Here is a 19000-nt window from a genome sequence, read left to right as displayed (position 1 = left end):
GGGTCAGGTCTGGTCAGTATGGGAGACTGCCTGGGAACACCAGGTGCAGTATGCTTGGACCTTATTTGATTATTTATCTAGGAGATGTCTTTCAGAGGTCAGAAAATCAAGGATGTATTCCTTTTCTCCACTCTGCAGTCTTCTGTCCGGACAACAGTAAGCTCTAGTGGCCGGTGGATAGCTTAGCCATCTTTCAACCAGGAGGTTGGGAGTTTGGATATAGCTGCAGTTTATATTTCTTCACTTTTCTGTGACCCTGTGTATTGAGGAAATTGGTCTGATGGTATTCCATGGACATCATTCCTTTTGCTATTTTCCATGACATGGAAAACTTTTGGATCTGTTTTAAAGGATATATTTAGATCAGATGACAAGATACTTTCTTCCGTAGTATTTTTACAGGACAGGAGTATCTATCTCCGGGCGCGTGCTTCTGGAGATATTACTGGGTGATGTGACCACGGATGCCAACCTGCTGGGCTGGTAAGCTGTCTGGATCTTGTTTAAGGATTATGGACTCAGAAGTGTCTGCTCTCCTCTTTAAACATCTTGGAGTTGGGAGCAATTTGCAATGCTCTGATGACTTGACCTCAGTCGTCCCTAGCTTGGTTACAGTCAGATATTATCACCTCAAGGGTTTATATCAACCATTAGGGAGGAACTAGGGGTTCCTTAGCCATGTAGGAGGTGACTTGGATTGTTCAGTGGGAGGAGGCTCACATTTGCCATCAGTCATTCACTTTCCAGGGGTGGACAATTGGGATTCGGACTTCTAAACAGACTGATAATTCATCCCGGGAGTGATCATTTCCATCTGGAAGTGTTCAGGAGTTGGTTTCTGTGGGCTTTTTGACAGAATGCCAAGTTTCGAAAGTACGGTTTATGGTCATGTGATTTGCAGACTGTCCTGATAGATGTTCTGATGTTTTTCTTGATTTTTAGTCTTGCATACCTTTTTCCTCTGTTTGTTCTCTTTTCCACAAGTCATTACTCATATTTTCAGGTGAGAGTGGAGGTGATTTTATTAGCCCCTGCGTGGTCTCGCAGGATCTGGTATGCAGACCTAGTGGAAATGTTGTCTCTCCACCTTGGAGACTACCTCTGAGGAAGGACTTCTAATTCTTAGTCTTTTCCTTTATCTAAATCTCTGAAGCTGACTGCTTGAAGATCATTGGACGCTTAGTTTTGTCTAAGCGGGGGTTTTTCTGAATTTGTTATCCTTTCTCCAGGTTGGTCTGGAGAAGGGGTTGTCAGTCAGTACCCTGAAGGGTCAGTTTTCTGCATTGTCTTTTTTGCTACATAAGCATTTGGTGGACGTGCCAGATGTGCAATCTTTTTTTGTCAGGCACTGGTCTACATCAGGCCTGTGTTTAAATCATTTGCTCCCCCTTAGGGTTTTACCCTTGTTCTTAAAGTTTTGCAGTAGGCTCTGTTTGAGCCTTTACTTTCCATAGATATTAAGTTGTTATCTTGGAAGGTTTTGTTTCTCATTTCTGCTTGGAGAGTCTCAGAGCTCTCAGTTTTGCAGTGTGATTCACCTTATCTTATCTTTCATGCAGTTAAGGCGGTTATTCGTACTAGTTAGGTTTTCTTCCTAATTGGTCTTGGATAGATATATTTATCAGAAAATTGTTGTACCTTCTATGTGTACTTATCTTACTTTTCATAAGGAACATTTGTTGCACAACTTTGATGTTGTGCATGCTTTTATTTTCTATATACAGGCGACTGTAGGTTTGTCGCCAGATTGCTGTTTGTTTCTCTGGGAAACATAAAGGTCAGAAAGCTTGAGCTACTTCTCTTTCTCTTTGGTTGAGTAGTATAATGCGTTTGGTTTATGATACTGCTGGACAGCAGCCTCCTGAGAGAATTTCAGCTCATTTCACTAGGGCTGTCCCTTCTTCTTGGGCTTTCAAGAAGAAAGTTTCTGTAGAACAGATTTGCAAGGCTACAACTTGGTCCTCTCTGCATACTTTTTCCAAATTTGATATTTATGTCTTAGCTGAGGCTTCTTTTGGGAGAAAGGTTCTTCATGCAGTGGTGCCTTCTGTTTAGGTTACCTGTCTTGTCCCTCCCTAATCATCTGTGTCCTCTAGCTTGGGTATTGATTCCCACTAGTAATTGATGATTCCGTGGACTCACCATATCTTAGGAAAGAAAACATAATTTATGCTTACCTGATAAATGTATATATTCCCGATATGGTGAGTCCAAGGCCCACCTTTTATTTTAAGACAATCATTTTTAACTAAAACCTCAGGCGCCTCTACACCTTTGTGTTATCTTCTTTTTTTCCATTTTCCCTTCGGCTGAATGACTGGAAGTTATGGGTAAGGGAAGTGACATATATAGAAGTTTTGCTGTGGTGCTTTTTGCCTCCTCCTGCTGGCCAGGAGTGATATTTCCACTAGTAATTGATGATTCTGTGGACTCACCGTATCCGGAAATAAATACATTTATCAGGTAAGCATAAATTATGTTTTTGTCCAAAGTATGGTAAGACTGCAAAACACACCAAAGTTATTCTGATGTGCTGATCTTAACACTATGAGGCCGAATTATCAAGTGTCTGTCGGACCTGATCCAAAAGTGCAGATTAGGTCCAACAGACATCGCTGAATGCGGAGAGCAATATGCTCTCCGTATTCAGCATTGCACCAGCAGCTCACAAGAGCTGCTGGTGCAACGCCAACCCCTGCTGATTCGCAGCCAATCGGCTGCCAGCAAGGAAGTGTCAATCAACCCAATCGTACTCAATCGGGTTGAATTGTGGCGATTCCTGTCCGCCTCATCAGAGCAGGCGGACATTGTTATGGAGCAGTAGTCTTTAGACCGCTGCTCCATAACATGTGTTTCTAGCGAGTCTGAAGACTCGCCAGAAACACGGGGCCTCAAGCTCCGTAAGGATCTTGATAAATGGGCCTCTATACCTCCCTTGCCGTATGAACTGACACTACTGTATCTCTATAATATGCCTGGGATTTTTCTGACCTCCTTTCAAAGGTATTGAAAAAGCCATTGCATTTTAACACCTGAAAGGGTAGGGAGCCCAGCTAAGTAACAGTCATTCACATAATATACATTTATAACGTGATCAGCACTCCTGAAAAGAGTGCCTGTACCTACTGATATGTAGGCCCTAGTGCAACACCTGCCTTTTCATATGAATTGTCTCTCTCACTATGCCAGACCAGTAGAGGGCAGTCTGAAGTATTTGTGTGCAGATACTATGCTGATTCACAGATAACAGCTATATTTCATGTTGTGTCATTTTCACACACAACAGTTTGCATGAATTTTTCTAGGGGAGTGGCAAAAGTATATTTTTATAACTCTAAAGCACATTCACATTCTAACAAGTGCATTTATTTCAATTCTACACTGACCAGTGACTAGTTTATATGTGAAGGTTTTTATGACTTAACAGTGGAAAGAAGATTTTTCATTCATTATAATGAAGCATTTATTTATTTATTTTTAAAAGATAGTTCCTCAGTTCCTTTGCTCCCTTATTATTATTAAAGATTTCATAGCTGTCATTTTATCACTGACCATGTGATTATAGAGGGTTATGTTTCTAAAGACACCATCTGCTGAGTTCTTGTCTATGGGTCAAACTCAATAGTATGATGTAATATTACTTTATTTAGTTCTCTATTGCTTTGAAGGAACATTCAAGTGATGTATTCTTTTTGCATCACTTGTGATTCCTAGGAGTATAGTGTAATAAAGGAAATGCCATATATGGTTTCTTTATGGACATTTTAAATAGAAATGACCCTGTTATTAAAAATTACAATTTTTCTCTGCAAGTAACATTCTTCTCTACGTCTATGTCTTTAGTTTGACTTTTGTGTACTAAAATGCAGTACTTTTTGAGAGTATAAAAAAGTATTAAAAATAAATAAAACTATCTTTAGGTTGCATGTTATAAGCTATATTATGACATGTAAATATTGCCCAAATGACATAAGATATTGTTGGTCTCATCCCCTCTCCAAAGTTTCCCATTTTACAGATGCCAGTATTCAAATAAACCAAAATTTTAAACTTTTCTGGTCCCAAGAAGAAGTGTTTTGTAAAACAACAAAAGATATTTTGGTGCACATCCAACCACTTAAGTCCACTCTTTCATGGCATATGAGTATATGCTTCTGTCTGCCAAATATACTTACATAGCTTCTAATAAGATTGGGATAAACATCTCACAATAATATGAGCTTATATTTGTGCTGCAAAAACAAATATACTTCTATCTGCTAAATATATTTACATAGTTCAAATAAAATTGAGATTAACATCTTGCAATAGTATTGACTTATATTTATGCTGCAAAATTTTTTTTATTTTTTTTTTGCTTTTTAAAAAAATGCCTTTAAATGAAATGGGATCTTAGTCACACAATATGATCAGATTCTGCTAAGCCAGTCTACCACTTACAAGGTGTCCCACATCAGACCGGTCCTATACTGAAACAATGGGGCTCTACTATATCTAAGTAGTGTGTCCAGAAATAAGGTGCGCCTAATTTATGCTATTTCAAAAAAGTGATAATATGGATAGATCCTAAGTTTTATATCTTACAAAAAATAAACAATATGAACTGTATAATTATAAATACAAATACATAACAATAGTCACCACAGTCATATGGTTAGGAAATATACATCCATAGATGCAAGTGAAAGTCCCAATATAGAGTGATGTCCAATCTGGAAATGATGTCCCAAACGATAGCTGCTCTCTCCAAAGATGTTGAAAAAGAGATGACTGCGTTCTGTATAGAAACAAAAAAAGAAGAGGCGCTCTGGTGCAGATGATCCTTGGCTACAAATGATTCTAAACTAACAGTTCAGAGTAATACTCACAAAGATGTTTGCACATGCAGTGCAATAACAGGTGAGCCGAAGCTTCAGAGCCGCTCGGCTGACTCGCTAGAGGGTGAAATCAGCTGTTCACTGGGTAATCACTTCACCAACGATGTGGGGAAAAAGATACCTATGACATAAAATATAGATACCGCCCTTGGTGCAGATTATCCCAGGCACAGAATACACATACAACAGATGTCGAGAAGTTATACTCACAAATGGAGTTGCACAAGCAGTGCAATATCAGGCGTGCCGAATCTTAAAGAGCCGTTCGGCTGACTCCCTGAGGCCTGTACAGCTGCTCCTGGCTAAATGGGACAAGCTCAGGTACCACGTCAAGGTCTCTTCCAAAACCTGGGTGCAAACTCTCAATCAAACAAACAAGGTGTCCCACATCAGACCGGTCCTATACTAACCAGTTTCCACACTGCAGCAAGTCATGTCTACACAGTGTGAAGCTTTCTAGCTTATTGTGTATATTTATCAGGAACACACCTGGGCTGGGTGGCGTGCAGTAACCAAAGGGGAGGGATTTGGTCAGCTCCCTATTTAAGAAATACAACAGAGGGGTTTTTTGGTTACGCACACCACAAAAGGACTGTTTAAACTTAACACACATATTGTGGGAGTGCTACGAAAGTGACCAAAATAATTACAAAACAACAAAAGATATTTTGGTGCACATCCAACCACTTAAGTCCACTCTTTCATGGCATATGAGTATATGCTTCTGTCTGCATAGTTCAAATAAAATTGAGATTAACATCTTGCAATAGTATTGACTTATATTTATGCTGCAAAATTTTTTTTATTTTTTTTTTGCTTTTTAAAAAAATGCCTTTAAATGAAATGGGATCTTAGTCACACAATATGATCATATTCTGCTAAGCCAGTCTACCACTTACAAGGTGTCCCACATCAGACCGGTCCTATACTAACCAGTTTCCACACTGCAGCAAGTCATGTCTACACAGTGTGAAGCTTTCTAGCTTATTGTGTAGACTGGCTTAGCAGAATATGATCATATTGTGTGACTAAGATCCCATTTCATTTAAAGGCATTTTTTTAAAAAGCAAAAAAAAAAATTTTGCAGCATAAATATGTCAATACTATTGCAAGATGTTAATCTCAATTTTATTTGAACTATGTAAATATATTTAGCAGATAGAAGTATATTTGTTTTTGCAGCACAAATATAAGCTCATATTATTGTGAGATGTTTATCCCAATCTTATTAGAAGCTATGTAAGTATATTTGGCAGACAGAAGCATATACTCATATGCCATGAAAGAGTGGACTTAAGTGGTTGGATGTGCACCAAAATATCTTTTGTTGTTTTGTAATTATTTTGGTCACTTTGGTAGCACTCCCACAATATGTGTGTTAAGTTTAAACAGTCCTTTTGTGGTGTGCGTAACCAAAAAACCCCTCTGTTGTAAGAAGTGTTTTGTACCTGAAAAAGATCTGTGTGTCTGTTCTTAATTAAATTAAAAAAAAATTATTAATATCATCAAGTCATGGGTGTTCAACCTTTACAAATAAGAACCACATTGCATATTTTCTTATATTTAAAGGATCATTCCAATGTAAAAATAAAACCTCCTATTTTTAATTATTTATTTAAATAAAATTTATTTTATTACCATAACCCATATTCCATTACATACACTTTACCATGTTTAGTCATTTTCAAGGGGTGGGGCAAGTTGTTTTTTTTGCATTCCAGTATAAATAAAAAAATATAAATAACATTTATTGAATTAGATAAGTCTCCCAAATTCTCCCAAGGGAATTGGAATTGATGGAAATGATTCTAATTTCTGAATACCTCTTGATTTATTTTTTTAATTTTTTTATACAAAACTATAGCAAATAATTTATCAAAGCACATTAAATACTGACTGTTATGTGATATATGATCTTATTTCTATATAACAACAACTGTATACACAATGCTGAAATTGAACTTGCTTGAATAGTTTTTATTTGAATGCCTAAACCATTAATTAACTTTACAGACTCTAACGTTTAAGGATGAAAACACTTATTTATATTTTTTTGCCTTTAAAAATGTATCAGTCTGATGTTTTTATATTTGCACAACGTAAATTACAAAATTGAAATAATTTTTTTTTATTTATTTTTAATTTGTTAAAGTTCTTAATATTTTTAACTTATTTTACTTCCAACTTGTGTCAGTGCAAACTGTTTTTAACATTTTAAAATAATACATTCTATAAATAGAAAGGCAATGTGCTGCTGTATCTTTTAACATTTAATGTCTTCTGTTTAGATGATGTGCCAATGGCTGCTGCCTGCTTGCTTAGATTTTGTAGAAAAGAAGTGTAATTTTGTGATTCACACATCGTCTATGCATATGACAATGTCCATGTTGAAGCTTTATGAATGTCTACTAGCAAAAATAAGGTGAGAAAACATTTTATTTTAACACAGTAAACTATGAAAGAATTCATGATGAGAATGACAAGAATAAAAATGATTATTTTCATTGTCACAAAATAAATAGAAAATTATGGTAAAACAAAGGTGCACTACAACTGAACTGTACATCTAGACTACCTGTTTTTATAGCTGCATTCAGTTTTCAAATCTTATTTGTTTTTTATGATTAGCGTTTCAACTGGAACTCCTACATTTTGTATTTAAAAGGGCAAGTTTAAACATTAGAACGTTCCCAGACTGCAGACAGATGTAATTGCACAAGAACTCTCTTGTGCACTTATGCAAGATGCTCTTGTGCAATTGGTCACATGATAGCAGACTGAGATTGTGGAGAGGTTAGGAAGCTGCAGTCTCATGGTAGCTGGTTTTGCTTTTGCACAGTGGCGTCACTAGGGTTGGTGTCACCCGGTGCGGTAACTCATGGTGTCACCCCCCCCCAGTAATGTTATTTTTTTTTTACTAATGCTACTTGTAAATCATGACTCCCATATATACTGTATATATATCCCAAAAGAGTGTTTATCCACCAGGGTGCAGGCAAATTAAATTTACTAAATCCACAACAGGCGTGCACTCACTGGAAATTTTTATATGTGCTTTATTTTGCACATATATTAAACATGTGCAAAATAAAGCGCATTTGAAAATTTCCAGTAAGTGCATTATGTGCAGCAACAAATCAGCAGCTCCTAGGTATTCTTTTCAACAAAAGATATAAAGAGTACAAAAACAAATTATCTTTAGCCACTAAATTAGTACACACATTCTTTATAGCTATCATCTCTGCAACCAATTCTATAAAACATAAGAGAACATATATAAAATCAACATTAAAAACATTCAAATCTCCTGTGTCTCACAATATAATTAGGATGGCCATTACCATGTTGGGCTGCAAATTTAGTATGGAGTAGACTGCATTGTATACAATAGGAAGGATTCTACATGAAATCTTTTACATATTATGAGAGTTGTATGAAGATATTCTGTGGTGGGCAGTAGGATCAGGGTCAGAGGTAAGTAAAGCTGAGGGCAATAAGATCAGGGTGAGAGCCTGGAGGTAAGTAAAGCTGACTGAGGGCAGTATCAGGGTGGATCAGGGTGAGAGGTAACAGTAAAGCTAGATGAGGGCAGTAGGATCAGGGTGGATCAGGGTGAGAGGTAACAGACTACAGTAAAGCTAGCTGAGGGCAGTAGGATCAGGGTGGATCAGGGTGAGAGGTAACAGTAAAGCTAGATGAGGGCAGTAGGATCAGGGTGGATCAGGGTGAGAGGTAACAGACTACAGTAAAGCTAGCTGAGGGCAGTAGGATCAGGGTGGATCAGGGTGAGAGGTAACAGACTACAGTAAAGCTAGCTGAGGGCAGTAGGATCAGGGTGGATCAGGGTGAGAGGTAACAGTAAAGCTAGATGAGGGCAGTAGGATCAGGGTGGATCAGGGTGAGAGGTAACAGACTACAGTAAAGCTAGCTGAGGGCAGTAGGATCAGGGTGGATCAGGGTGAGAGGTAACAGTAAAGCTAGATGAGGGCAGTAGGATCAGGGTGGATCAGGGTGAGAGGTAACAGACTACAGTAAAGCTAGCTGAGGGCAGTAGGATCAGGGTGGATCAGGGTGAGAGGTAACAGACTACAGTAAAGCTATCTGAGGGCAGTAGGATCAGGGTGGATCAGGGTGAGAGGTAACAGTAAAGCTAGATGAGGGCAGTAGGATCAGGGTGGATCAGGGTGAGAGGTAACAGACTACAGTAAAGCTAGCTGAGGGCAGTAGGATCAGGGTGGATCAGGGTGAGAGGTAACAGTAAAGCTAGATGAGGGCAGTAGGATCAGGGTGGATCAGGGTGAGAGGTAACAGACTACAGTAAAGCTAGCTGAGGGCAGTAGGATCAGGGTGGATCAGGGTGAGAGGTAACAGACTACAGTAAAGCTAGCTGAGGGCAGTAGGATCAGGGTGGATCAGGGTGAGAGGTAACAGTAAAGCTAGATGAGGGCAGTAGGATCAGGGTGGATCAGGGTGGATCAGGGTGAGAGGTAACAGACTACAGTAAAGCTAGCTGAGGGCAGTAGGATCAGGGTGGATCAGGGTGAGAGGTAACAGTAAAGCTAGATGAGGGCAGTAGGATCAGGGTGGATCAGGGTGAGAGGTAACAGACTACAGTAAAGCTAGCTGAGGGCAGTAGGATCAGGGTGGATCAGGGTGAGAGGTAACAGACTACAGTAAAGCTAGCTGAGGGCAGTAGGATCAGGGTGGTTCAGGGTGAGAGGTAACAGTAAAGCTAGATGAGGGCAGTAGGATCAGGGTGGATCAGGGTGAGAGGTAACAGACTACAGTAAAGCTAGCTGAGGGCAGTAGGATCAGGGTGGATCAGGGTGAGAGGTAACAGTAAAGCTAGATGAGGGCAGTAGGATCAGGGTGGATCAGGGTGAGAGGTAACAGACTACAGTAAAGCTAGCTGAGGGCAGTAGGATCAGGGTGGATCAGGGTGAGAGGTAACAGACTACAGTAAAGCTAGCTGAGGGCAGTAGGATCAGGGTGGATCAGGGTGAGAGGTAACAGTAAAGCTAGATGAGGGCAGTAGGATCAGGGTGGATCAGGGTGAGAGGTAACAGACTACAGTAAAGCTAGCTGAGGGCAGTAGGATCAGGGTTGATCAGGGTGAGAGGTAACAGTAAAGCTAGATGAGGGCAGTAGGATCAGGGTGGATCAGGGTGAGAGGTAACAGACTACAGTAAAGCTAGCTGAGGGCAGTAGGATCAGGGTGGATCAGGGTGAGAGGTAACAGACTACAGTAAAGCTAGCTGAGGGCAGTAGGATCAGGGTGGATCAGGGTGAGAGGTAACAGTAAAGCTAGATGAGGGCAGTAGGATCAGGGTGGATCAGGGTGAGAGGTAACAGACTACAGTAAAGCTAGCTGAGGGCAGTAGGATCAGGGTGGATCAGGGTGAGAGGTAACAGTAAAGCTAGATGAGGGCAGTAGGATCAGGGTGGATCAGGGTGAGAGGTAACAGACTACAGTAAAGCTAGCTGAGGGCAGTAGGATCAGGGTGGATCAGGGTGAGAGGTAACAGACTACAGTAAAGCTAGCTGAGGGCAGTAGGATCAGGGTGGATCAGGGTGAGAGGTAACAGACTACAGTAAAGCTAGATGAGGGTAGTAGGATCAGGGTGGATCAGGGTGAGAGGTAACAGACTACAGTAAAGCTAGCTGAGGGCAGTAGGATCAGCCCAGGACCCTCTCACCCTGATCCTACTACCTTCACATTTAATCTATTTGCCCCTTTAGAAGTGAAATCTATTATCCATAAGAAAAACTGATAAGATCGAACTTACGTTCATTTCATCATCCATCTGTATATTGTAATTGATTTACAAACATTAAGAACAGCAAATAAATAATTTGTTTAGTATTAACATCAGAGGTCTTTGATGCTATACATCTTACTTTTATTTATTTGAATATGATAATAAGCACACACAAAATAAATACATTTCTAGGACCTTATTAATGGGAGAAGGGGCTGGAAATCACTATTAATTTTAATTACATATTTTAAAAATCTACAGCTTAGTTGAAAAGTAGAATTGCACAGATTTAATCATTATCTAATATCTGCCATTTGATTTGACCATCAGCATCAGGCTGGCTTTAACTGCTCAGCCTGTACCAAGTTAACCCTAGCCCTGTGCGGTGCCCATATATTGTGCTCCTGTAATGCTTCAGATGCCTCAGCAGGTGTATTGTATAAATGTGATCTCCTTATACAGGGCACCACATAATGCCATTGCCAGCTCGCTGCTGAGGCTGCTCGGCCAAAGATTAAAGAATGCCACGTGGAAGTGGAACCAAAAAAGTTTAAAAATGGTTTTCTGATTTTATATTGTAACAAATAATGCATTCATTGCATTGCTGACATCACAATAATAATATAATGTATTGTCTAGCCTAGCGTTCTCTTCCAATCCCAACCTGATAGAGAAGTCTTGTTAGTTGTTTTACAGCATTTGCATTATCTGTGAGGTATGAGGTTAGGTGAGATTAGGGGAGAGAGTCAATATGTTGCGTGGCCGTGTTGACACAGGGAGGACTGTCACTTGAATTACCTTACTTCACTAACTTGGCGCTTGCTGCCTGCCAGTGCCTACTGTGTTGCACGTCGTCCCGCAGCCGTTCTCCCGCTCTCTCTCTCTAGTGACGAGACCCGACTTGACTTCCTCCTGAGTCCTGCGCAGCAGCGCATGCGCAGTCACAGCAGTGTTGTGACTATTTTCTCCTCCCCCCCGACCTAGCCTGTGTGCCCTGTTCATCTCCGGTCACGACTGGGAGCCGGGCGGTGGTGCATGTGTCATCAGCTCAGACACTGCTGAGGAACGTGACCGTCCGTGGCTGCCTGGCCTGCTGCTCAGAGTCTATCGGAGTGGGAGTAGGAGTACTGATCATCCCTCACTGATCATGAGATGAATGATATCATCATCGTTGCATTGGGTCACACGGACGGACCCCCCTGTACTATTACAGTAAAACAACTAAGTATTAAGTAATACTGTTACACATGCTGCAGGCATAGCACCTTAGCCTGAAGTTCAACACTCACGTCACTCTTCTGAAATAAAAATGTATAATATTTACAAAATACATACTATTTACTAACAGTATGAGCTGCTGCCTGTTTTGGTGGTGTCACCCCCCTTAGGGTGTCACCCGGGTGCGGGCCGCCCCCCCCGCCCCCCCCTAGTGACGCCACTGCTTTTGCAATATCAAATGTATGAGCACACAGGAAGGGCTCGGAGGCTGCGCCTACAGCTTTATACATGGAGACAAATATCTGTAAGGGTCTTTGCATAAATACGTGAACAAATGCTTGAAAAATAAATACATAAAAAGGTACAAATCCCTAAATCAGGAATTCCAAAATCCAGATTTATTTCAAATCCATTTTTTTTTTCCATTAATGTTTTTTTTTTTTAATGAAGTTCTTAAAAATGACAATTTTTCTCTGCAAGTAACATTCTTCTCTACGTCTATGTCTTTAGTTTGACTTTTGTGTACTAAAATGCAGTACTTTTTGAGAGTATAAAAAAGTATTAAAAATAAATAAAACTATCTTAAGGCTGCATGTTATAAGCTATATCATGACATGTAAATATTGCCCAAATGACATAAGATATTGTTGGTCTCATCCCCTTTCCAAACGTTCCCATTTTACAGATGCCAGTATTCAAATAAACCAACATTTTAAACTTTTCTGGTCCCAAGAAGTCTGGATAAAGTGTTTTGTACCTGAAAAAGATCTGTGTGTCTGTTCTTAATTAAATTAAAACGATTTATTAATATCATCAAGTCATGGGTGTTCAACCTTTACAAATAAGAACCACATTGCACATTTTCTTATATTTAAAGGATCATTCCAATGTAAAAACAAAACCTCCTATTTTTTTTATTTATTTAAATAAAATTTATTTTATTACCATAAACCATATTCCAAATACATACACTTTACCATGTTTAGTCATCTTCAAGGGGTGGGGCAAGTTTTTTTTTTAATTCCAGTATAAATAAAGAAATATAAATAACATTTATTGAATTAGATAAGTCTCCCAAATCATGAAAGTGACAAATCAGAAAAATCTGATATATGAAAAATATCAGTATTGATGATAATTATGATCTGCCTAATTATTTTTTTATATGAAAGTTTTTTTTATTGACTTTTGAATGTTATTACATACAGCATCTTAAATAACAGTTAGAAACATAAAAACAAAAAATACAAATACAATAACATTACAGCCTTCAAGTGATTGAATATGTGAGTTTTCCACACAAGACAAGAGTAATTTTGGTTTATCGACCTTTCAGTAACATTCCAAAATATAATGGTGTGTTAATTCCGCTTTCCATCTAGCCTGACTCAATCTCAATCATGATCAAATCCCTATTTCCTCCCCCCCTCATCTCTACCCATTCATCTTGCTCCTGAAGACTCAATTATCTCACTCATTGAGGCACTCTAACCGGATTGTTTCCTACTGATCTTGTTGGTTTGCTAGGATTCTAGCTCTATTTTCTTTTTCAGTATACATAATATATGGTTCCCACTGTTGTATAAACTTATCCCTGGTATTAAGAAGCTCTGCCGAGGCGCTACTCATTGTAAAGTGATAATCTATTCTACTTTTAATATATTCAAATGAGGGTGGATCCACCTTCCAAAATCTAGCTATGCTTACTCTCACAACCGTGCAGATCAAGGCTATTAGCTTGTGATGTCTTTTCACTTTATTATCTGGAGGAAAATGAAGCAAAGCCTGTTCAGGGGTAAGTGTGATATTAGTTTCTAGAATTAGGCTTAGATACCTTGAAGTCTGATTCCAAATCTCTGTAACCTTTCCACAATGCCACCACATGTGTAAGTATGTCCCTTCCTCCCCACAACCCCTGTAGCACAAGTGGGGCCTGCTGTCCTGTGTATTGGCAAATCTTGTGGGATATATGTACCATTTATAGAGTACTTTAATATAGTTTTCCTTCAACATGGCATTTGGAGAAAACGATAGACCTCTATTAATGTTTGATACCCAATTATCTATTGTCCATGTCCTGCCCAAATCCTGTTCCCATTTAGTCATTATTACACTCTTGTCCCTATTTGAGCCACCATTAATAGCCGGATAGAGCAATGCTATCAGTCCCCTCCTAACCTCCTTCGATAAACATAGTGATTCTAATATAGTATTGTTTGGAGGCTTATCTAATCCCATTATCTCTCGAACTCTGGATTTAAGTTGTAAGTAGTGGAACCACTCATTTTGCCCGGGTGTGCCTAGCTCTGCATATTGAGAGAAGGATAGTAGGTCACTATTAACATAAACATCTGCTATTCGGTAGAGGCCTTTATTCTCCCATTTCCTTTGAGTATGTATGTCAACTAAAGATTCAAGAGGGGAGAGCGGGGTCAGTCTGGACCTCTCGTTGAGTAAATGATACTTCCTAGTCGCTGTGTCCCAAATAAAAGCAGTGTGTGTGATCGCAATGAACTGTTTGATGTGACCGGGTCTGTTTTGTTGTGTTGCCCAAAGAATATTATCCAATCTTCTTACATTAAGCATGTCTTTTTCTAGTTGGACCCATTGTGGTGTAAGTCCTAATTTAAACCATTGTGTGGTCTGGGCCAATCTAGCTGCATAATAATATGATATTAGGTTAGGTAATCCGATGCCTCCCTCTCCCCTATGTCTCATCATATTGTGTTTGTTTATTCTAGCCCTTTTCCCTCCCCAAATGAATTTTAAAATTGCCTTCTGCATTACATATAATTCTGACAACGGTATTGAAATTGGGAGTGTTCTGAATAGGTATAGGAGTTTGGGCAATATTGTCATTTTGACAGATATTACTCTTCCATACAGGGAGATGTTAAATTTAGTCCATTTCACTAATAGCTCTCTAATGTGTGTGAACATGGGGACATAATTTTCCCTATAAAGTAAGTGCACATCTTTTGTGAGGTTGATTCCTAGATATTTGAGAGATGATTTGGCCCATTTAAATGTAAAGTTAATTTCTAATAATTTCTTTGTTGGCTTTGGGAGATATGTGCTAAGGGCCTCACACTTGCCTTCATTAATTTTATATCCAGACAACTGTCCAAATTTATTTATTATGGAATATACCATCGGGAGCGAAAGTAAAGGTTTTGTGACTGCAAGGATGACGTCATCAGCAAATAATGAAATTTTATATTCCTTATCCCCCACCCGTATACCTGCAATATTTGGATTATCCCTTATCCTAACCGCCAATGGCTCAATACATAGAGCAAAAAGTAGGGGTGACAGGGGGCAACCTTGTCTTGTGCCATTACGGATTTTTATTCTGTCTGATTGATACCCTGAGAGTCTTATGTATGCATCTGGGCTTGAATATATCTTTTTTAAGGCAGTAGTGAAGGGGCCTTTAAATCCCATTTTGCTAAGCACTGCAAACATGTATTCCCAGTTAACTCTATCAAATGCCTTCTCTGCGTCCAATGCTAGAAACAGAGAAGGCATCTTCCCAACTGTCACATAATTAATCAGGTCAATCACTTTCCTAGTGTTATCTGGTGCCTCTCTTTGCAAGATGAAACCCACTTGGTCATTGTCTATCAAATTTCTAACGGGTAGGGTCAATCGGTTAGCCAAAATTTTTGTGAATAATTTTAGGTCCTGGTTGATTAAGGAAATTGGCCGGTAATTTTGGCAGTATTGTTTGCTCTTGCCAGGTTTTGGAATGACCGTCACCCTTGCAGTCAACAAATCTGGGGGAATATCTACTCCTTGCAAGATGTTATTAAACAGTATCCTCAATTGGGGAGCCAGTGATAACTGCAGGTCTTTATAAAATGAGCCTGGAAACCCATCAGGGCCTGGTGCTTTGTTTCTTTTAAGTTCTTTGATAGCCAGCATAATCTCTTGTATTGTTATGGGGGAGTTCAAATTCTCTAGTTCTTCTTCTGTGATAGTTTTTAATTTGCTATCTTCTAGGAATCTACTCAATTCTTCTCTCTTGTTATTATTTGTATTACTACTAGGTAAATTATAAAGATTGTTATAAAAGTTGGCAAACTCATTGGCTATTTGTTGGGGATCATTTGTGACTTGTCCCAAGGTAGTTTGTATTTGTGGGATTGTAGTCGCCCTTGTCAGGTCTTTTAGTTTATTTGCCAGCATCCTATCTGGTTTGTTTGCGTAAATATAATATCTGGTGTCTACCGCTTTTATCGACTGGATCACTTCTCTATCTAATAGTTTGTTTATTTCTTCGTTTTTAATTTTAAGTAATTTTAAGACCTTTTTTTGGGGGCTTTTTTTTATTTGTTCTCTGAGTGCAGCAATTTCTACCCTCAAGCTATCTAGTTTGGCATTATAATTCTTCTTTATTTTGTTAGATTCGGCAATTAGCAGGCCTCTCACAGAGGCCTTAAGTGCACTCCATACAAAATTTGGATTGGACGTTGATCCTGCATTAATATCTACAAAATCTTTAATGTGCTGCTGTACTTTCTGAAGAACAATGGTATTCTGAAGTAGGCTAGGGTGGAGTGACCAGGATCTAATTCTATTGGGGTTGATCATTCCCTCTAGATCAATTATCATCATATCGTGATCAGACCATGAACAGTTATGAATAAACGCTAGCTTTACCAGTGGCAATAGGACCTGACTGATTAGGATCAAGTCTATTCTTGAATGGGTACCATGCACTGTGGAGTAATAAGTGAAATCTTTAGTTCCCTTGTTAAGTGCCCTCCAACTGTCTATTAGATTGAAGTCTAGTAATAAGTCAGCTAGAAGCTGTTGGGCTGGTGTTGTTCTCCTTTTTTTATGGGGTGTTTGTGAAGTTCTATCTAGATCGTCATTTAACGTTAAATTAAAATCTCCTCCTATTATGATTTTATTTCTCTTCCATGACAGGAGTAGTCTGCCTATTTTAGTAATGAAGGGGCCCTGATTCTCATTGGGTGCATATACATTCATTAATACCACTGGGACGTTATGGATTGTCCCCTTGACTATTAGAAATCTCCCTCCCTTATCTTTAACTATCTCTTCCTCCTTAAAGTTCAGAGAGGTATGTATGAGGATGGAAACTCCGCATTTTTTCTTGTCAGTGAATGCATGATATTGCAATGGAAAGCTCTTATCCCAATATTTAGGTGTTACATCTGAGGTGAAGTGCGTTTCTTGGAGCATTATTATTTGGGCTTTCTGGGCCTTGTAATCTATAATAGCTTTTTTCCTTTTTGTGTTGGAGTTAAGCCCCCTAACATTGTGTGAAATTAATCTAATGAATATGACTTCTTACCGCGAGCACTGCTTATATAGGTCCTCTTTATAAGTCGCCTATCTATACCTCTTACCTTTATACCTGAACATCTTAGGAAAGCAACATTCTTAATACCTCGAATATTACCCTTTATATTAATTGTCTTGTGAACTTCTATTTTGATGACACTTGAGACTGCATATAAACATATATAAAAACATAACATTAACATAAAACTTAGTGTGTTTGAACAACTGAATAACATTTGAACGTTTTTCTTGTTTTAAATAAAAATAAACAATATAATCAACTCTGGAACTAACATATATTGATCTATGATCTCATCTTATCACATAAGGCAGATTTTAGAGAACCAATCATATCCTTGGTATTAGCATCAGTGAATATCAAGTATTAGTATTAGGGGAAGGTTAGAAGGGAATGAGTGGGAAAAAGCTGGGGGTAAAGAAGAATGAATAATTAGGGTAGAGGAGAGCAAGCAAACAATGAGATTACCCCCTTTCAACATTGTTCATCGTTCTGGTAACAGTACCTTCATCTTAAATATTATTATTATCATTGTATGATCCATAGATCACACTTCGGTTTTCTTTTTCTCTTTATCAAACCTCGAAGCTGTCTCTGTTGAGAGAATCACGGCACTGGGTATGCCTCTGTGCTATTGTTGCTTCCACCATCTTCTCTTGTGACATTAGATTTGGGTTTTTTAGGTCTCCCATTCCTATTTACCTCAGTCCATTCTTTCTGTGGTAGTCTCCTAGTGGTTTGTGGGAGGTCCGGCGAAACATCTTCCTCTATTGGAATCTCAAGCTTGGCAAGCAGCAACCGTCCCTCTTCAACCGTGGTGCATGAATAGGTGGAGTTCTTACATGTGAAGATTAATTTGAACGGAAAGTTCCATCTATATCTCAATTTTTCTCTTATGAGGGCTGTCACTACTGGTTTCAATTCTCTTCGCCTTCTTAGTGTCACTGGTGATAGATCTGTAAATATCTGGATATTATGCCCTTCATATGTAATTGTGCGTGCTTGTCTTGCAGCTTGAAGTATTAGTTCTTTAACATGGAAATAATGTAGTTTGACTACTACATCTCTTGTCTTGGATTGAGAGGGTTTGGTTAAGGCTCTATGCACCCTGTCCATCAAAAGCATGGAGGGTTCTGTATCTGGGACAAGTTGATGAAAAATCTCAGTTACATCTGCTTGCAAATTTTTGTACTCTTCTGGAAGATTCCTTATTCTGAGATTGGAGCGCCTCGATCTATTTTCCAAATCTTCTACTTGATCCTCCAGCTTCTTGATGTATATAGAATGATCCATTAGAGTAGTTTTAATCTGAGGGATGTCTTCTGAGATATCTTCCAGCCTATTTTCAATCTCCGTTGTTCTTCCTCCAATCTCTTTGATGTCTTGCTTAAGGTCATATAAAGCTGTTTTTAGTTCCTCATGGAAGAAAGTTTTGATTTGAGACAGAAGCTCATTATTTGGTATATCTCCAGGTTGTCCCACCTCATCATCTGATGTTTCTGCTTGAGTATGTTGTTTTGGAGGACTATTAGCTTTGTCTGCTGCTTTCAATTTTAGCTGTGACTTAGTGAGGCACTCTTTCACAGATTGGTTTCTGCTCTTCATCTTGAAAAAATTATTTACGTCTTCCCTTAATCAGTTCAGAGTGTATCTTCCCCTCTATGTCGCTAGGCTTCTTAGCGTGCAATTTAATTATTATGAATAAAGGGCAAAAGTATGGATTTATTCTCTCATATTACATTTATTTAAAGATCATGACTGGCTTTATTTGTTCCAGGTTGATATTTAATGCTTTAACATTGCTTTTGAACTTT

General features: G+C 38.8%; 1 protein-coding gene across 1 annotated transcript in view; it reads left to right on the top strand.

Moving 5' to 3' along the window:
- The window catches only part of LOC128664413 (dynein axonemal heavy chain 3-like), a 2586207-nt gene that overhangs the window by 1206585 nt on the left and 1360622 nt on the right, over positions 1-19000 (top strand). The window contains exon 40 of the mRNA XM_053719244.1: positions 7166-7299. Coding sequence (XP_053575219.1) covers positions 7166-7299 — 134 coding nt within the window. The remainder of the gene's footprint in view (positions 1-7165; positions 7300-19000) is intronic.

This window comes from Bombina bombina, chromosome 6 (genome assembly GCF_027579735.1).
Source record: "Bombina bombina isolate aBomBom1 chromosome 6, aBomBom1.pri, whole genome shotgun sequence".
Lineage (NCBI taxonomy): Eukaryota > Metazoa > Chordata > Amphibia > Anura > Bombinatoridae > Bombina > Bombina bombina.
This window is presented reverse-complemented; position numbering and strand designations above follow the sequence as displayed.